The 20,562-nt window shown below is 39.8% G+C and overlaps 1 protein-coding gene across 1 annotated transcript in view; it reads right to left on the reverse strand.

Annotated features, from left to right (window-relative positions):
• LOC124723037 (2-oxoisovalerate dehydrogenase subunit alpha, mitochondrial) overlaps positions 1–20,562 on the reverse strand; it is a 168,380-nt gene that overhangs the window by 87,323 nt on the left and 60,495 nt on the right. The window contains exons 2-3 of the mRNA XM_047248212.1: positions 17,943–18,119; positions 15,380–15,575 (exon numbers count right to left, since the gene is read on the reverse strand). Coding sequence (XP_047104168.1) covers positions 15,380–15,575; positions 17,943–18,119 — 373 coding nt within the window. The remainder of the gene's footprint in view (positions 1–15,379; positions 15,576–17,942; positions 18,120–20,562) is intronic.

Raw genomic sequence — 20,562 nt, forward strand, 5'->3', positions numbered from 1 at the left:
AAGGATTTATTGACGGTCCTGCAGGATTCATGGTGTCAATTCCCTCCAGAACTACTTCAGACATTAGTAGAGTCCATGCCACGTCGTGTTGCGGCACTTCTGCATGCTCATGAGGGCTCTATATGATATTAGGCAGGTGTACCAGTTTCTTTGGCTCTTCAGTGTATATTTTGTTAACAATAATGAAACACAAGTTCTACGTAATACCCTATTCTCCACCTCCTCACAACATTAACGTAATTCATCTCATGAAGTATTGAAAACTGTTTCCTTTTGATGATGCTTGACTAAAATGGCCTTCAAATTGTCTTATTCACTTCAGTACATATATAGAGGTTGTCCAGCGATAGAATCCCCAATTTCAAAATGAAACATCTTAAAAACTAAGATTGATAGAGGAGTACAAAGAAAGGTATGTTATTTCCAAAGTTGTAAGAATATTATACAAAAGTTTTGAAATAGTCTGAAAAGCTGTTAACATATGGCACTTATACAGTATTGGTGAGTGCAATTAAACTTATGCAAGTGTTCTTTGCAATCACATTCCAGTCTTTTCAAAATTTCTACCACTTGCAGTATGGAGATGGCACAAATGAACAACGATATTTGCCATCATATCCTGTAACGTCCCACTGGAAACGGATTCAGATGCCACACAATTCGCCAATTCAAGCTCCTATAAAATGGTGGCATGGATTTGGTAGACAGTGTCTTTCAATGTGCCCCACCAAAAGTAGCCACAAGGAGTCACATTGTGCGACCCGAAATATTCATCAAGAAAGCAAAATACCTGTTTGGTGTGATGTGGTCTGGCCCCATCTCGTATGAACCACTCGATGCCTGGTCAGTCCTCCAATGCTAGCTGTGTGGCTACAAATTGTTCCAAATTGCAACATAACATTCACTAGTGGTAGTTTCTCACATAAAAAAGGACCAATAATGCCCCTGCTGGATACCACAGCCCCAACAGCCAACTTTAGGAGAAAGGAGTTGTTTCACTTCAACACCAATGGGGATTTTTGAAACCACAAATTCACCTAATTTGTTTATTCATATCCCCATTCAGATGGAAGTACGTTTCAACTGTGAATCAAATGCAGCCAACATGAAATCCTTCATTATCAATCACTGGGAGAACCTGGATCACAAAGTCAGCCCTCTGTCGCACAGCTCGTACAGGTATGGCTGGTGGCTTTGGATTTTGAATGGAAACACGTGTAGGTTCTATTTCAGTATTGTCTGCAGGCCAGAACGCTTCAAATCAGCCTCTGCTGAAATTCTTCAGACAGATTTCCTTGGATTTTGCTGAATAATTCCTGAAACTGTGGTGACATTTTCAGGAGTGACAACAGTTTGCCTGGGGCCAACATTCCCCGGTAGATCATCGATCATGCTGCCTGTACACTGGAATTTGGTCAAGAGCTTGTGAATGATTTTTGCATTGGGTCCTTTTGGAACATTAAATCATGTTAGAAAACTGCACCTTGTTGCTGTAAGATGGAGTTTTCATTTGTGGTATTCACAGTGCCATCTGTTAGCAGCTTTTTGAACTATTTCAAAACTTCAAGTCTGTGCTAAGTTTTGCACTAATTTTTAAATGATCATATGCTCCAAATTATTTACTCCTCCCACATCTTTCAGGACAATTTCACTGGCAATCTGTGGAAGGAGCATTAGCATATCAATTCCTTTGTAAACATGTGTTATGTATATTTGTTTTTCTGTCATGTTCCACATCCTTAAGGATCACCACACTATAGGTCTACAGAACGAGTACAGTGTCTAAGCTAATCTAATTGCAATTGTTTGAAATGTAGAATAAGGTCACTTCCTTTTCCTGCATACTATATGAAATTGCAAAATATCAGACTGCTGACAAAACAGAATGATTACCAAAAACCAGAATTTCTGACATATGAACAAGATTATCGCATAATGATACTAATTTATTGGTATGGCTAATGAAAAATAAAATAAATTTCCAGAATTCAAGAGAAGCCTTTATTCTAAATGATATCTATAAGTTAGAGGGGTTATCTCTGAAGCATGGTGAGAGCAAGAAGAGCAGTTAATGCCTTTATGTCAACGATATTATTTCCAAATTCATGGAAGAAAGTGGACACACTTGGGCATAGATAAAACTAAGCATTTACTTAAATGATTGAGAGAAGACCCTAAAAGCACCATGAAATTTTAGAATTTAAACCTCAGACTTAATATGACTGCAGCACCATTTCACTCTGAAATGGACAGAGTAGAAGGCAATGAAACTTACATATGAAATAATGAGGATATGAATATATGTCTTCAAAAGAAACTGATTATGAACAAAAATATACACAGACTTCAGAATTAGTAAATAAAGGTGTGACAGATATAAATAGTAATAACAAGTTGTGACATAAAACAGGCTGGTCGTGAGGGAGACGTGAAGTGGTACTGGAATGAAAAGTAGAGAATCATTCTCAGTATAAAGTGATGTTACAGCATTAAACTTAGTAAGAATGTTAGTGATCGTAAAAATAACCATTCAATGAATAAATTACTATACTATACTAAGAAAGAAGGAAGACAATGATGCAGTTAAAGGTGGAACTCTAACTCAGATTGGACAAGGTTGGGGACTGGACCCAGCCATTACCTTTATGTGGAAAATATTTTGAAATTTGTCAACTGATTTAAGGGAATCATTAAACACCTAAATCTTTATCTATACACGAGGTCTGCTTCTTCTTAACACAGTTCCATTGCCTTAACCATTGTGCCAAATCACCAAATCACTCACAAGGAGGAGGTCTCAAACACGGCCAACAAATGTAGCTCATTTGCCAGATCATTTGTGTACATGCTGAATGACAGACTAAGGTATTTTGGCTCAAACCACCATCCCCCCGCCCCCCTCCCCATATTTTTAGAAAATCGCACTATAAGTTCATGACAAATAATCGACCCAAAATGGACTGGATCAGTAGATAACAGATACTTGAGCATTTTTTAGCGTCATATGTGGGGTCTGCAAACACATATTTTCCTAGAAATTGATGAAAGCAACTGTTACAATTGCCACTTCTGTACCCATTAAGGTAATCACTGCTGAATGAAAGCACTGCTGGTCTAGAAACCAAGACTTCTGGATGGGGAGGAGAGAAGCTGTGTTAGATTCCCAAATGCACTCTGCAGTTGTTGTTTTTTTTTTTTTAATTTGCATTTTTTTCTGTATTGAAACTGGTAGGAATAAGAGAGTTAATAAAGTGATCAATAAGGAATAACAGTAAGGTAGGCAAATAAATTTCTTAAACAGCATGAATTAGTAGGGCATTAAAATTTTAATCTTGGTTGCCTTACCATGGCTCTTTCACTTACTCTTTTACATGTCCTCATTTTCCTTGGAACAACTACATCAATGGTACTCATCATATATAAACAAGCAAATATACTCCCAGCATCAAGAACATCTAATGATGCAACCTTCATGCAACTCCATCGTTCCTTCCGAAGAGTTTGCAGAAAACATACTTGGTTTATGTTTTAAAATGTTTCTTCTTCAGAATTAATTTTGATCACATTGAGCAGTTTACTATAAGCATCATACTACACCGACTTGCCATACTTCCACCACGTGGTCAGCAGAATGTTTACAATCACTGTTCTTGTATGCTGTCTTGAACATTACACACGACAACCAGATCATCTATGTCAAGGCCGGCCAGAAATTCTACACACATGTGCAACTTCCTGGTCACAGTGTGCACACTTACCAGACTTGTAAACAGGCAAACAGAACCATCACTGTTCATTTAGTGTAAGTCTCTAAGCACAGAAGTCACCACTTCGCTTTACCCACTTGCTGGGATATACTGTACCTGGGGCAGTCTCGTGCCCTTTTCACAGTGTGCAATGCAGTCATGAAAATAAAACATAAAAACAAATAGTGCATAAATATGATGGACTGGTTTATGTTGATGTTATGTATCTAAATACCCTTCATGGCAGGGGTATGTAACATGTCTCTCAATAATCAAAGGATAGTTTTTTTAAGCATATAAGTAAGCCTTGAACAACCAGTTTATTAACAAACATTTTAGATAACAATGTTCGCCTGTGTAACATGAAGCAGGATAAAGCACAGCTAGTAAATAACAATTTTGAATTAGAAAAAGAATGAAATCCAAAACCTGCTTATCATTGGTGATGAGAAACAAACTTAATGTCGGGCACAAAAGCACGGCAAATTGACAAAAGCAAGCAGTTGCGAAGATTTTTGTCACTAATACTGGATTTACTGATTTTCATTGCGGAGAAAAATCTTTCACACATGTAAGTACATCTGAACACGGACATAATGCTCACAGCTTCATGATGTAGGCATGGAAATTCATGCTGTGTAAAGTTTTTGTAGAATTCTTTTGTACTTCGTATTGCAAAGAACTTGTCCTTCAGCCACGTGTTGCACTCCAGGTCCATCTGTTCCATCTTTAGATGATTTGGAGCTTCTTCATCTTATATTGAAAAGAGCTGTGCAAAGCAACGAATGAGAGGAGACACACTCTTAACATCTATAAATTGTACTCAAAATTGCTCCATAATTTTTACAGTTATTGACACGTATTCTCGAAATCTAGCACTTTTGTGGACCAAACTGAGGGTAGAGAAATGTGCAGGTTTTTAGACAATAATTGGTGTGGCATCAATAGTTCCAATGTCACAGCATAGGTGCACGCTCGTAGGTTGGCACTACGAAAGCAGACGAACTACGCCAACCACAGCGCCCTCTAGCCGAAGCTGTGGAGCTCAACGAGCACCGCTCTGCTTTCTGCCCCGGGTGATCAAGAGCAGACGACAGAGCAACTTAGCTTCGACTTCATAGGGGGCTAGCCGTTGCAGACTTTGCCTTTGTTACTTTGGTGATAGTTTGTATAACTACTAATAACTGTTAGCTTTGATACATGAACAGCTTCGCACCTACATGCTTATCAAGACTAAGTTAAGTGTATGTCTTTGACTAATATTCTGTATTAAATGTGCTTTTACTTTACATGCAGTACCGAAGTGCTTTACCCCACTTGCTCCTACTGGCTTCCTTCATTTGGCCTATTTTGCAGATCACAGGAGCAGACCCACACACCGTCTTCCAGGCGGGATACAAAACAATTGGCGATGATGATGTTATTTTTTTTTTCCCTTCTACCAATGTTTCCTCGGTACTGCTTTGTCATTCTTGCCATATATCCATATGACTGAGTGAATGTGTGCTTCCACCCTTCGCTATAACACATTATTGTGTGTCAACAATGGCTTCGCCACAGGAACAGGCTTCGCTGTCCGATCTTGTATGGTTTCAGGCTCAGCAAATGACGCAGCTGCTTGCTACTGTAAATGGACTGGTCACACTACAAACTGCAGCTACTACAGCGCCTCTGACGCCCCCACCTGTACCACAGACGACACCTACAGTGCTGCCATTTCGTGTCTTCAATCCGGTCGTTGAATGCTGGCCAGAACACATCGCCCAGATCGAGGCACACTTTGCCACATACAACGTACTGGGTACAGAGCGGCTTGCCCGTTTCTGCTCCGCAATGGGCTTAGCCTACAGTATGTGTGAAGAAACCAAATGGTCGTCTCCATATTTGTGCTGACTTTAAGTCTACAGTAAATCCCCAGACAGTGGTCGCTATGTTTCCCTTACTGCGTCCTGAAGACATTTTGTTAAGTTTGGTGTGGGGAAAATTCTTTTCCACGATTGACTTGCGGGACACACACTTTCAAATTCCACTCGACAAACAGTCGCAGTACTATTTTGTGATCAAAACTCACCTTGGATTGTTCAAGTTTTGCCGACTTCCATTCGGGAGTGCTTCGGCTCCTGCTATTTTCAGGCTTACTTGCAGCAGTTGTGGGCCACTGTCCCTCGTTGTCCAATTACCTGGACGATATAGTTGTGTCAGGTCGAACCCCTGACAAATATCTGCAGAATTTGCATGCCTTATTTACTGTACTTTTGCAGGCAGGACTCAAGTGTAACAGGAACAAGTGCAATTTTTTTCAAACTGAGATTCAGTATTTAGGACATATGATTAACGGACACGGTATCCACCCCTCACCATCACATCTCCATGGGATTAGAGACCTGCCAGCACCCAGGAACTTGAAAGAACTTCAGTCTGTGTTGGGCAAAATTAAATATGTTCGGTTTATACCAAATGCTGCGCACACTGCAGGGCCTTTGCATCGCCTTAGGTGTAAGAACGTTCCTTTTGTCTGGTCTTCGGAATGTGACGCTGCTTTCCACAAGCTCAAATCTGCTTTGTTGAGTGATCGCTGTTTGATTCCTTTCAATCCCTCCAAACCAGTTGTATTGGCTGTCGATGCATCTTCTCACGGCATCGGAGTGGTTCTCTCGCACTGCACTAATTCTGTCGATCACCCAATTGCTTTTGCATCTAAGTTGCTCAATTCTGCCCAGCAAAACTATTCTCAAATCGAGAAAGAAGCTTTAGCTATTGTATATGGAGTGACAACGTTTCATGATTTTTTGTACAGTCACAAGTTCTATTTGGCCACTGACATTAAGCCTTTGACGTCGTTGTTTCACCCATCAAAGCCAGTTCCAGCTCATGCTGCACAAAAGTTGCAACATTGGTCTTTCTTTTTGTCTAACTACAATTACAAAATTGCCAGCATGGCAATGACGATGCTTTGTCTCGTCTACCTATCGGTCCTGACGATGAGTTTCATTCTTCCGAATTGTCATGCATGTTTATTGATTCGCAGGATAAGGAATTAACTCATGGTTTTCTGGTGGATTTTCATCACATTGCTTCCACGACGGCCGCAGATGCTTCTTTGCAGATTGTTTTACGGTTCCTTCATACTCAATGGCCTCCGTCTGCTATGGAGATTAGTGATCCCTTGTTCGACATTACTTTGCGCAACATCACAACCTGTCTGTACACCATGATGTTATTTTGTTACGAACTGACAATGATCAGTCTCGTGTGGTTGTACCTCGTTTGTTGCCGTCGGAAATCCTCTGATTACTGCACACTGGTCATAGGGGTATAGCGTGGGTGAAGCAATTAGCGCATCGCCACTGCATTTGGGTCGGCATTGATAAAAAAATTGGGGATTTGTTTGCTAGTTGTCGCTCTTGCGCGGAGCATGAATCTACTCTCCACCAGAACTTCTTTGGGTGGCCAACTCCTCCTGCACCTTGGCAGCACGTTCATATCGATTTTATGGGTCCTTTCTGGGACACCCGCTGGTTGATAGCTATTGATGCGTACAGCAACTTTCCTATTGTTGTGCCTATGTCTTCTACCACATTTGCCAGTACTATTCGGACTTTGTCGAGTATTTTTTGCATTGAGGGCCTTCCTGAAGTTATTGTCTCTGACAATGGTCCCCAATTTGTGTCCTCCGAGTCTGAAGTGTTCTGTGCTGGTAATGGCATTCGCCATCTGCCCTCAGCTCCGTTCCACCCTCAGTTGAACGACGAGGCTGAATGCTTTGTGCATACGTTTAAGTCACAGATGAAGAAGATGTACGCCACGCACTCTCACGAGCGTGTGCCATGGACTTTCCTTGCTTCCTATCGCTCCCAGCCGCGCAGCGCTCGTTCCCCAGCGGAACTGCTACATGGCCACACCCATCAGTCGTTCTTGCAGCTATTGCACCCGCCGCTGCGCACTCCTGCTGCTTCGCTTCGTTCTGGCTTGGTGCCGCATGCTTTGGTGTTCTATCTTTTTGTGCCATCCTCAGTTTTCTGCCGCTGGTTCTTATCTGGCAGAATTTGAGGCTTCGCAGATTCCGCCGCCTCAGCCCACGACTCCACCGATGGCATCTCCGCCACTCACACCTCCAGCGCTGTTGCCCTTGCCTGCACTGCTGATCCGGTCTGCGGTGCCGGGCAGGTACCTCTCGCTGCCACCACAGAACCTCCTCTGGCCACCGTCACCGTCATGTTCCTCCATGGTGCTGGAGCCAATGGATGCTGAGACTGCCGTCACGCCACCAGCGCCATCGCCCATGGAGGTTGTAGCTCCGCATCCTCATCCGAGCATACCCAGTGGCGGTGCACGTCCTAGGCAGGTTTTCATTGGGCGTTTTCCTCAGCCCCTTGCAAGCGATTCGGGGATGCGTGTGGGCAGTGCAGCCCCACAGTTCCGCTGTCCGCCCCCTCAGTTGCGCCATCCCTAGGTCCCTCCACCCACCGTCGGAAGCCCTATTCCACGACGGTGCCCCGTTCCAGAGGGGGGTGATGTGGCGTCGATAGTTCCGATGCCACAGCATATGTGCACGCTTGCAGGTTGGCACTACGAGAGCAGACGAACTACGCAAACCACAGCGCCCTCTAGCCGCTGCTGTGGAGATCAACGAGCACTGCTCTGCTTTCTGCCCCAGTTGATCAAGAGCAGATGACAGAGGAACTTAGCTTCTATTTCGTATGGGGCTAGCCATTACACACTTTGCCTCCATTACTTCGATTATAGTTTGTACAACTACTAGTAACTGTTGGCTTTGATACATGAACAGCTTCGCACCTACGTGATCATCAAGCCTAAGTTATGTGTATGTCTTTGACTAATATTCTGTATTAAATGTGCTTTGACTTTACATGCAGTACCGAAGTGCTTTACCTCACCTGCTCCTACTGGCTTCCGTCATTTGGCCTATTTTGCAGATCACAGGAGCAGACCCACGCACCGTTTTCCAGGCGGGATACAATACAACTGGCTCTCTCTCAAATAGCAAGCTTACTTTAAAAAGCATTTACTTTTCCCAACATCCACGAAGTTGAATTATTGTCACCTTGCAAACTGACATTCTGGCTGTTCATGTGAGACGTAATGGCCATGAGAAATGCACGGTCTGATATCCATCAAAGATCTTCTAATTTCAGTTCATTCTTTCCCTTCTTACGTAAGAAATGTACTACAGCCAAACATAAATCAAATAAATCTTTTCAGCATTTTATCTCAACTGAACCAGCGTACTTTGGTATACAACAGTAAGATATGTTGGCATACTCCTTTCCCAATTCCTCCAAGAACTGACAAAGCTGAAATGCATAAGCCCATGTGTTTTCAGATAGTTTATAGTAAGCACAATAATTTGTCTGACTTTTCTAACGTTACTGATTTTGCACAAAGCTCCTCCCAATGTAGAATGCAGCAAACTCCATAAAGTGCCTCTTCTATGCATCCTAGCGTTCTGCGCATCAGTGCTTTGAGTACTCTCTGATAGCCCCGCATTGCTGATGCTCCATCTGTGGTCACTGATATTAACCGATTCCAATCCATACCGACTCCATCAACCACTTGCTCCACAGCTTAGAGTAAATCTACACCTGCTGTAGCCCCATTCAAAGGCACTAAGTCATATCACTGTGTTTGGAAAGGCCAATTTCTTGAAACCTGCTAATATTAGTGGGCCACTAAAGCTCTGCAGCATCAATGAGACAATCTTTTGCAAACTTCTTGGAAAACAGTTTCCCAGATCTTGCTATTCTCAATGCAATTTTGAAACTTGCTTGATGTACTATGATTGTCACTCTGAAAGTACATTGTACAGTAAAATCGATATGAATGTAATCCAAGAAACGAAGAGTTCGAGAGGTATCAATTATTATGACTTACATTAAAAACCTGTTGATGTGCCTAAACCATTTTTCTCTTAAGCACATTCACTTTGGCTTGCCATTCTTCACTGTTCAGTACACATCACTCATCTTTATGAAATAAGTAAAAGTTTTTTCTCTGTTGTGATTTCATCCTCCCCCAGGAGGAGGAGGGAGAGAAAGAGGGCTGGCAGTGGTACACTCAACCTGCTCTTTATCCAGGGGACTACACACATTTAGGCGCTAACATATAAACATGATGACAATGACAATGATTTTAAAATTGTAGTGAAATATAAGGATTGTGAAAGACTAACATAATAAGGCTAGCTGAATATTTAAAAGCAGTGATAAAAATATGGTCAGACAGCACAGTTCAAAAAAGACACGATGAACACTAAAAACACTTGAAAAAACACAAACAACACAGAAGAGATACTGACCATTAAAAACGAAGCACTGTGCACTTTCACTAAAATTCGAAAGGACCCGCTCTAGAATGATAGATGAAAGGAAAGGAAAAGTAGGTACACAGGGAGAGGGGATGGGGATGGGAATGGGGATGGGGATGGGAACTGAGGGCTAGTAAGAGGTGGCAATGACAATGAGATAGGGATGGCTGTTGGGGGACAGGGAGAGAGGGGTAGCTGACAATGGTATCTGTGAATCTGAAAGGAAGGAGGAGTGGGGAGCGACTGGCAGGCGTAAAAGGAGGGGATGTGAGAGAGAGGAGATGAAGGGGAGGGAAGCCCTGGCAGAGGGGTTGTGGGGGGGGGGGGGGGGTGGCAGAGATGGTGGGATGGATTCAGAGTTGGTATGAGGGGTATATTCTGGGATGGAGTTCATGATCTGGGAGGGAGATGGTTGAAATTTCTTTGGGAGGGAATGTGGAGGGTGTGTGGTGTCACCGCCAGACACCACACTTGCTACGTGGTAGCCTTTAAATCGGCTGCGGTCCTTTAGTATACGTCGGACCCGCGTGTCGCCACTATCAGTGATTGCAGACCGAGCGCCACCACACGGCAGGTCTAGAGAGTCTTCCTAGCACTCGCCCCAGTTAGACAGCCGACTTTGCTAGCGATGATTCACTGACAAAATACGTTCTCATTTGCCGAGACGATAGTTAGCATAGCCTTCAGCTACGTCATTTGCTACGACCTAGCAAGGCACCATTATCAGTTGCTATTGATATTGTAAATAATGTACAGACAAGAGCTATGTTCAACATTAATGGATTAAAGTTAAGTATTCCAGAAGATACATACTTTTTTACTAGTCTCATTTCCGTGTCCTGTTCCAGACCTCACGCCAGCCTGCGTGAGCTTAAACGCGTGCCTTTCGGCTTACTCATAGTGGATTGGCTGTCTTGCCAATCCACAACAGGGTGAACAAGTGGAGCGTTGGTGGGATGTGTAGGTAGAGGTGTGGCAGTACCCTAGGATTAGAGAGGAGAGGGGACACAAGAGGACTGTTGGTCTCGAGTCGGCGGCAGGTGCAGATTATCAATAAGTAATAGTGTCTTTCAATCGTGAACTTGGGGCTGGCCACCTATTATTCGGCAGCACAGCAAACACTGCGAGTTTTCACCTACTGCTGTGAAGAAGAATTGCAGTTCCCAGTTGTGTTAAAATGACTGAGAACACAGATCCTCTGTTCTTTGCGTTTTTGCAATACTTGCCATTTCTCAGTACATCTCATGTAAGGCTACAGCCATCATAGGGAAGCAAGACTGGGTGTGCTTCGGTCCTCTTGGTACCATGTAAACTGGGAAGCGGAGCTGTAGCCGCTCATTTGGTGTATATGTCTAGTTACAGACGTCACTGTTGCACTTTGCCCACTCACTGAGATGTGTGCACCAGTGCCGCACCTCCGCAATTGTTCACAGTGTACACCATTTTGCTGGCCCTGATCTATGTCTTAACTCCAGCACAACTCGGTAACCTGATTATGTTCAAAGAAACAAAACCAGTTGTAACACAATAAATGTGTAAAAATACAGCTGATGTAAATTTCATTAATGGAATTAATGTTAATGCATATCATGCATATGATAATATTGCCTAAATATTGGTGCTGTAAGTTGATCATGTATATAGCTATGACTCCTTGTTGTACCTGCATAGTGTGCAATGCCCACAGGGTTTTCAGAAGCATAATGCAATTTTGAGAGTTCCTAATGAAGTTCTGCACCACAACTCACTGTAAACATCATGTGGTCGGCTGTTCGTGGTCCGTCATGAAAAATTCACAATAGTATTACTTGGAATCCTTTTCATACATTGAAGCTTAAAATTTTATTTTTTTATCAATCAAAGCCATTTCAGAAATTTGTTTGATTAGCTTGTAATTATTCTTTATTGATTACCTAATTAACCAATTTATTCCTAAAAATTTCAATATGGAAAAAATACAAATAAAAACAATCTTTGCACAATGCATTTGAGACTCGAACACGGGTTCTCTACTCCCAGCTGGATGCCACGGTCGCAACACCAGTGGCACTTTGGTTCAACAGGGTTTACCTTACGGGTACATAAAAAGTGGTACCAACAGTTTATTTCTCAATGTTTAGGAAAATATGCATTTGCAAACACCATATATGATTTTGAAAACTGTTCAATTCTCATTTATCTACCAATCCTGTCAATTCAGAGTCAATCACTCATCGTGAACTTTAGGAGTGATTTTCTCAAATCTTAGAATTTTTTGTTTCAGGCTGTACACAAACAACTTTCCAAATGTTAGACAAATCAGTTAGTCATGTCTAAGACCTTTCTTCTGTCAGTGTCAAAATTTTTGATAAATGCGTATTATCAGCCATCAAGAATGAAGAACTGCAAAATGCTACTAAAGCCTGGTCTCCCTCAAAATGTACGGGCCATACAAATTGCAGGAGATAAATACATTATAAAACACTTCCATGATGCTTGCATGGATGAGGGAAAATCAGATGGATGTGGTTGTGTTGTAATCTTCAGTTTGAAGACAACCTATACCTGGATCAGGATCAGAATAACGAAGTGACTTCACAACTAGTTGTTTCCAGGACACCTGCCACAGCAACAAAAAATCACAGCATGAGTTTGGTCGCACGTTCTGTCCTATGCACAGCTGTCATATCACTCTACTACCTCAGCTGCCAGTAAGCATACAGTTATGGAGTAACATTGTGGTCTGTAAAACTGTTCTTTCAATTTTTTGTTAAACACTTTGTTGCTCTGTGGAGTATTCTTCTTTTATGGAATGCGTGAAGTTAATTCCAAAACTACTTACGAAAGGGATAAAACCATTAGCTTCTTGCAAAGCAAACTCAATACTCTGTGTGCCACAGTCATGACAATTTTTTTGAATGATTCTCCTGCCATTTGACTGTAATAATTTTTATTTTATTGTTATACAATCCAGATTTTGCCCTTACAGCTTTTTAAAGTACATAAACTAGAACAAACAGTAGAAGTATAAATCAAAAAAGGAAGAAACAGGGCAACTATGAAAAACAGTGTGTAAATACCATGCATGATTCTTTACCTTATTTATATAGCAAAAGACATCAGACTGGTATGAAACACATACAAATCCTTGTCAGAAAAGCATATCTGGCCATATGGTTCAGATCTGCCACTAGTTGAAGTGAGAAAAATCACTAAAATAAATAAGTTGCAGACTTCCATTTATGTACCTTATAGCACGGCTGTTAAATGAAACTCCTAACCAGTAAACAGGTATGGGCCACACTATTGTGTCTGAACAACATCTGGAATGGGCATAGATGAAACGCTGTTCCAATGATTGCCAGAAAGACATCATAGTCTGCACAACACAATCTGTAGTGTGAAATGTTTATTTTGCCTGATGAATACATTATCTTTGCATATAACAGTGTTTACAGTATATGACATGGAGGCCCACTACTATAGGGTATATAAATGAAAGTCTGCAACTTAGTTATGGATTTTAGAGATTTTCTCCTAATGACCGATCATAATTGTATGACCAGATATGCTTTTCTGACAAGGATTTGTATGTATTTCACACCAGTCTGATGCCCTGACATATAAATAAGGTAAAGAATCATGGTATCTACATACTATTTTTCGTGGTTGCCCTGTTTCTTGCTTAAGTGATTCACGCTACTATTGTTTGTTCTAGTTTTTGTACTTAACAATGGCATAAGGCTGATATCTAGATTGTATAACGACCCCCCCCCCCCCCCTCTCTCTCTCTCTCTCTCTCTCTCTCTCTGGCATGTACTGCACTGTATGAAGCATGCAGCTGTGAAAGATCGTGCCCAAAGAATTTGGTTGGAGCAGTTACAAGCTGCAATATGTGAGGGGGATCAAATGGAATAAGACTATTATAAAAACAGAACTGCAATCCTGAAGCTGCAATACTTGTCATCAAACTTTAGACATACGCCATCATAAACATACCAAGAAAATTGACTGTTCAGTGTCTTTCGGCATAAATTAAGGAATATAACATATGTAACCACTGTCCAACATGGCATAATGATCACACTTTCTCAATACAAAATCAAAGGTACTGTCAAATTTTTAGGTTCAGAAACACCAAGTTAGGTCCAAGAAAGTTAATGCATACAGAATAGAACCATATACTGAAATTAAGACAATTTGTCAAAGACCACTCAGCACCAAAAGTACAAGCTTTGAAGGGGAAACAGTCTGTCACGATCAACATACCATGGAAACAGAAAGCAATAACGTACTGTTAATTGGACTGCATAATTAGATTAGATTAGATTAGATTAGTACTTGTTCCATAGATCATGAATACGACACTTTGTAATGATGTGGAATGTGTCAGTGCCATACAGTATAAATGAACACAAGCTGCAAAAACATCATTCAAGACCACATTATCCCATCCTCGTAATACCTTCTGTTTCAAATCTGATAAACGTTTTAATGAAATAAATAAAGTCATAATTATATAATATACCAGTTCACAGTGGAACTACAGTTCTCGGAAGAAAACTTACAGAATCATCATAAAATACGGAAGTTTAATCTTCTACAGTATTCAACAGGGCTTCACTCCTTTACAGAACGATTATCTTGTTATAAAATTACAGTCAGATATTTTGAAAATGAAACAAACCAATGTTTCCTCAACATACCTGAAACAAATGGAAGAAAATAGTAAGACAACAAATACACACAATTTACTTTATAGAAAAGATTTTGTTAAACACTCTATAACTTGTACAACACAGAAAAATATCTGCTGTCCACTAGGAACTTTGTAAGGAATGAAAGGCAACAAATACTAAAAGCAATAAATTGGAAATGGTGAAGGGGAACTTCAGTTAAGACTTGAGAAAGTTATTTTCACTGCACTAAATCATTGTCTTGAGCCCTGCCTTCACATCATAATTGTATTTTAGTTTAGGGGAACATTTTAACACATAATACTCTAATTTGTAAGAAGTGTCTGTATATTCAATTATCTCAACAAACCCATTTTTGGTAATGTTCAAATGCTGTTTCTTCTTTTCGGTATCCGTAACACAAATAGGAAAGCAAAATGTAGCAGGTAATTTGCATCAGCACTGTATAGAATTTTTAATCTATATGTGATTTCAGTTGGAAAGTGTTTGCAGTGTTCAGTGTATATTTGCACACAAATTACATGCCCATAAAGCAGATACATCTGTACTATAGCAAACAAAAATTTTCAGTTTAACCTAGATATAACTGTGGAATAATCTCAATGAATATAAACATTTTAAATATAGCTTACCTGCTTCCCTGTACTGTCCATAAACCAAATCATCATCAGTAAGTGCTGCTGCACTACCTATGTGTGTAGCTTCCTCTCCATAGTTTGTCATGTAAAATGAGATCCGACCCTGGCGTTGTGATTCATACAGAATATGATCCATAATATTGAGCAGCTTCATGCAGTAGTACATCCTCTTCACAGTCTCTGGCTTCAACTTTATTAATTTCAAATGAATTCACAGTTTAAGTAACAAATCAAATGCTTACTACTACTACTACTACTACTACCACCACTACCACTACCACTACCACTACCACCACCACCACCACCACCACATTTGGAAAAGGAGAATTTCAGCTACAGCCACAAAATGCTATCACTACAGGAGAGCTACTAAAAATGTAATTTTTGAAATTAATACTCTAAGGCACAAACACTGAACGCTTCTCTAGTTACACAATAAACACTAATTTACAGCTACAAAATAACACCTCTTACAACTATCAAAATACTCAGATGTGAGGCTGATGCTTATCTGCATAGATACAGACAAATGCACTACAGTGTTCTAAGAAATATGGCAGCCTTTGTCTTTAAAAAAATTATTGAATGCTTCACATAAATATGCATAACAAACTCTGAAAAATCAAAATGCACTTGGTGCAAAACTCAATGAGATGGTAAGATAAGATTTAAAAAAAAAGACCAACAGGAATGATGAGACGGATGAAGGCTCTATGACAACAATTGCGAAAATCTAAACAGAGCATTTAATATTTGTTAAAAAACTGCACATAGCACTAATGTTTCTCTTATATCCAGACACTACTGGTTGCCCGTGAATACATTTTATACAAAGTGCAGCACTCCGTCAAATTTAATACAGCTGGTACCTACAAAGGTATTTGCTTCGAACAAGTCACAAAAAGATAATTGCATGACCAAACCAAAATTGCACTTCTAACTGGATTTGTACACATATATATTTAACAAAATATCATTTTAACACAGATATCAGGGTGGAAAGGCAAGTGCAATCAAAAAGTGACAAATTGCTTCTTTTTTGACTGGCTGGTCAAACTGAAGTTACTGTTTACTGGACTCTGAGGGAAAGTGAACATTCAGAACAACAAGCTTTTCTGAACTACTTTGCATACGCAACATAATAGTTCTTTCTTGTTCATGTGTATCAGCCAGCTACACTGTCTGGTACATTCAAATTTCATGAATCCTCTCAGCTGATCAGTCATCAACGTATAGTTTTTTAACATATCAGTAAACAAACGACAAAACTGCTAACCTGCTATTGACACATACGAAATGTGTTCCTTTGGTCAGAACAAAATAAAAAAATAGAAAATGGCCACTACTAACGTATCCCATTAATTTTGTTTGTAGTAAATGACAGTAGTGTAGAGAAGCTTAAACTTATTCAGTCAGGAAACAGAAATGCTGCATGACAACAGAAGGATGTGGGGGGGGGGGGGGGGGTGAAAATAAGTTTTTTGATGATTTTGCCATTGCTGTTATGTCATCAGGCCAGACTCTGTGTAATGTAAGTTCAATATTGACTGAGGTCACCATACTACATTAATGTATGTAGAGTGATAAATTCTAGCATTTGAGCAAGGATCACTATGAGTGCTCATGTAATGTGTGATTGGCACATATTTCCTATGCAAATTTATATTTTATCCAATAACAGTGCCACGTTAACAGGAGTACATATGCATAAACCATACAACAATTATAAACACTCACAAACAAATCTGAAGAAAGTGAACTGCAACCACTAGAATTAATGAGTACACACGTTACTGGGTTCCTTTGTATTTGCGAGAAGTTAAAAAAGAAAAGAAGACACGTACATTAGTTCCCGTGAACTTGATAAAAGAATGCATTTCGAAAGTCTGCCTACAATCTGTATCAAAATATGGAAGTTTTGCACTGCAAAGTGTCATAAGATACCTATTACCTGTCACAATCAGTACTGTTCGGGAGAACAGCTGGATGCTAATAAGATCTCAAAAAGAACCATTAACATTGAGAAGATTGGTGACTGACTTATGACTTACTGCCACTATTCTCGCAAACTGGTGCAATAATGAAACTGTAGAAGTACTGCGCATTTTCTCAGCGGGTTAACAAAAATGAAATTATAGTACTTTATGCCAACACAAAGTTCCCTGTGATAAGAAAAACGGTAAGAGACAATAGCCCTGCTCTGCTTCTCAGTTTTGTGTGTATATATTCGAGCACATTTTCTTTTCGATGTATTAACATTGTACTTATCTCTGAGTATCTTCACCTTTTACTTGTAACAGGTGCAGAAAATAATATAGCACCAAATGGTACCTTTTCTGATTGAAGGTAGTTCCACTACATTCTATTACTGTTGCCTGATGTTTCATTACTAAATTCCATACTTCCGTACAAGAATTTTACACATTCATTGTACAAAACACTGTTTTCGAGGAGGTAGCAAACAGATTTCCATTGACCTGATGATGTCCTCAGGAGAAACTTCAAAAGACTAGTGTAACAGAACCACTAAAAATATGAACAATACGTAGTTACGCACCTGTGGTTCTTCCAAATGATCTACCACCATTCCACGACGATCCATAACCCTGTAAGTTGGTATGGCATTCTCCCTTATACTGAACTCGAGTTTTTCTGTCCACTGTGACTGGGCACCAGGGAACATAGGTAAATCACTCATATGGCTCAATGCCCCAACTCTGCTTTTTACATTTGCCTACAAATAACAATCAACAATATTTCACTTCTTCACACATTCTTGTCAACAACTATTTCCTACAAATAAATGTATGTGAGATTAATAGAAAGCTGCAGAAACAAATTATATGTAATCTGAAAGTTGCCAATGGTACAACAAGAAATGCTGGACATCACTTACAAAGATTAACATGGCTAAAGGATATGAAAAAGCTACTAAAAGTTGGCACATGGAATTATGCACCCTGCTGCAACTTGGAGCAACATACATCATCACTGAAGAGGTTCTGAAATAGTGAATTGGGAGTTTTTGCACTTCAAGAAGTTAGATGGATAGGTAAGGAACAGATACACGAACAAAAATTTTTGTTGTTTCACTCTGGGAAAGATGATACGCAGACACAATATGGAGTGGGATTTATATGATCATAAATTACAAGGGCATTCTGAAAAATAATGCCTCCTAATTTTTATAAGTAAACTCTTAAGGCTTTTAAATAAGGAAAATGTTATTAACATTCTACATCTTATCTTCATGTCTACATATCTGCAGCCCTCTGCCGCTAGAGGGCTCCGAATTGTAGCTTGTAACAAGGCAGTGTGTAACATAACTGCATCGGTGCATGAGAAACAGCATGCTGTAACAAAGTTGCAAATTCGAAGAGTTTGTCCACACATGGAGCTTTTCCTACAGCATGACGATGCCAGGCCACACACGAATGCTGCAACATCTGCAACAATCCGACACCTTGGGTTCATTGTCACTGATCATCTTCCTTACAGTCCCCACTTGGTCCCATCTGACTCATCTGTTTGCACAAATAAAAGGACACCTTTTAAGACTTCACTTTGATAGTGATGAAGCAGTGCAGGCAGAGGTGAGGTTGTGGCTTTGTCAATGAAATCAAAACATTCTACAGTAACGGTAACACCAAACTGGTCTCTTTTTGGGAGAAATGTGTTTGCTCCCTGGGTGACTATGTTGAGAAACAAATATGCAGATATGAAGAATAAAGATGTGGAATGTTAATAATGTTTGTCGTATTTAAAAATCATTAAGGGTTTTCACATTAAGAAAGCTGGAGGCATTATTTTTCAGCTTGCTCTCACAGAAGGGTGAAACTTTTTTAACTTCACCTTCTAGCAGTATAATGACTATGAATATTTTTTAACATACCCCATTCATTACATTGCTTTTACTATGGACGATATCTGGTCACAAGGACTACCTTCACAGGTTCTTTGTTGACTGATGCTTTTACTACTCAAATGGCTACCACATACCATTAGTAGCACTTTTTAGGGAATTACCCAATGTCAACTTTCTCCCACAAGCAGCCAGGGTGTAAATGTATGCCTTGACAGAACAACTTGAAGAATAAATAGGAAGTATCACACACAGAAATCAGTCATGCACTCTTTTTGACAAATTTTGAGCTGAAATATTACACACACACACACACACACACACACACACACACACACACACACACACACACACAAAATGACAAAATATGCTGAAAATCTTTGCCTAAAAACCTTTCAGCTTGTTCCACTACCTTCCAAAAAGATACCAAAATACAGGCGTATGTCGAACTACCACAAAAAGTATAAAAGAGATGAAAATAAAATAAGCTAAAATGCAAGAGAAATGTAATATATTTTGCAGTCTTTTAGTACACTTTTATATATGAACCATTTGTGACATGAAAAACATCAAGCTGGTATCCGATTTTCTGCCACATGTTTCACAACACATTATTTTTAACTACAGAATTCTCATTTTACATACATACATAAAACTAACCCACTAAGTCACCTACTCATGTCATAGTTGAAAGCAAAAGTAAAAATTGCAGTAAAATAATGTGTGGTGAACATAATAGCCAGACAATACCCTCTCTGTCCTGAATTCCAACAAAAGTTTGTAGGGATGTTCCTACATCTCAAAAATTATGTCTATTCAAATTTCATGCCAGTTGCATAGGAGTGGCGCGATGCAAATCACATTTGCTTTAAATACACACGGTAACGGTTGTAAGTGATAATTACTTTTGAGATTGTATGTAGTGAGTTTATGTTAGTCAGGAATCTCTTTAAGGATGGTAGTACATCAAATGTGCCCACTTGGAGCACTGGAGCAGGAGAGGCACCACAGGACATTTTAATTTCCACTGCCTATACTTTTACAAATAAATTCATAAAACTCTGTCAGCATGACCAGGAAGGATTCAGGACTCAGACTCACAGCAGTGGAAGTTTAAAAACATAACAAAATAATTTTTTTACATGTTTAATTTCATCATTTTTCCACTTACTATTGGCTGCATTTGATGTCATAGGTACACTTTTCTTCATAAGTAAGAGAGATTCTTCAATGAATTTTGCATTGCTTATTAAACACAAACTCCTTAAGGCAAAACTCTAGAATTTACCAAATCTATTACAAAGTGTGGTAAAAA

This window comes from Schistocerca piceifrons, chromosome X, assembly GCF_021461385.2.
Source record: "Schistocerca piceifrons isolate TAMUIC-IGC-003096 chromosome X, iqSchPice1.1, whole genome shotgun sequence".
NCBI lineage: Eukaryota > Metazoa > Arthropoda > Insecta > Orthoptera > Acrididae > Schistocerca > Schistocerca piceifrons.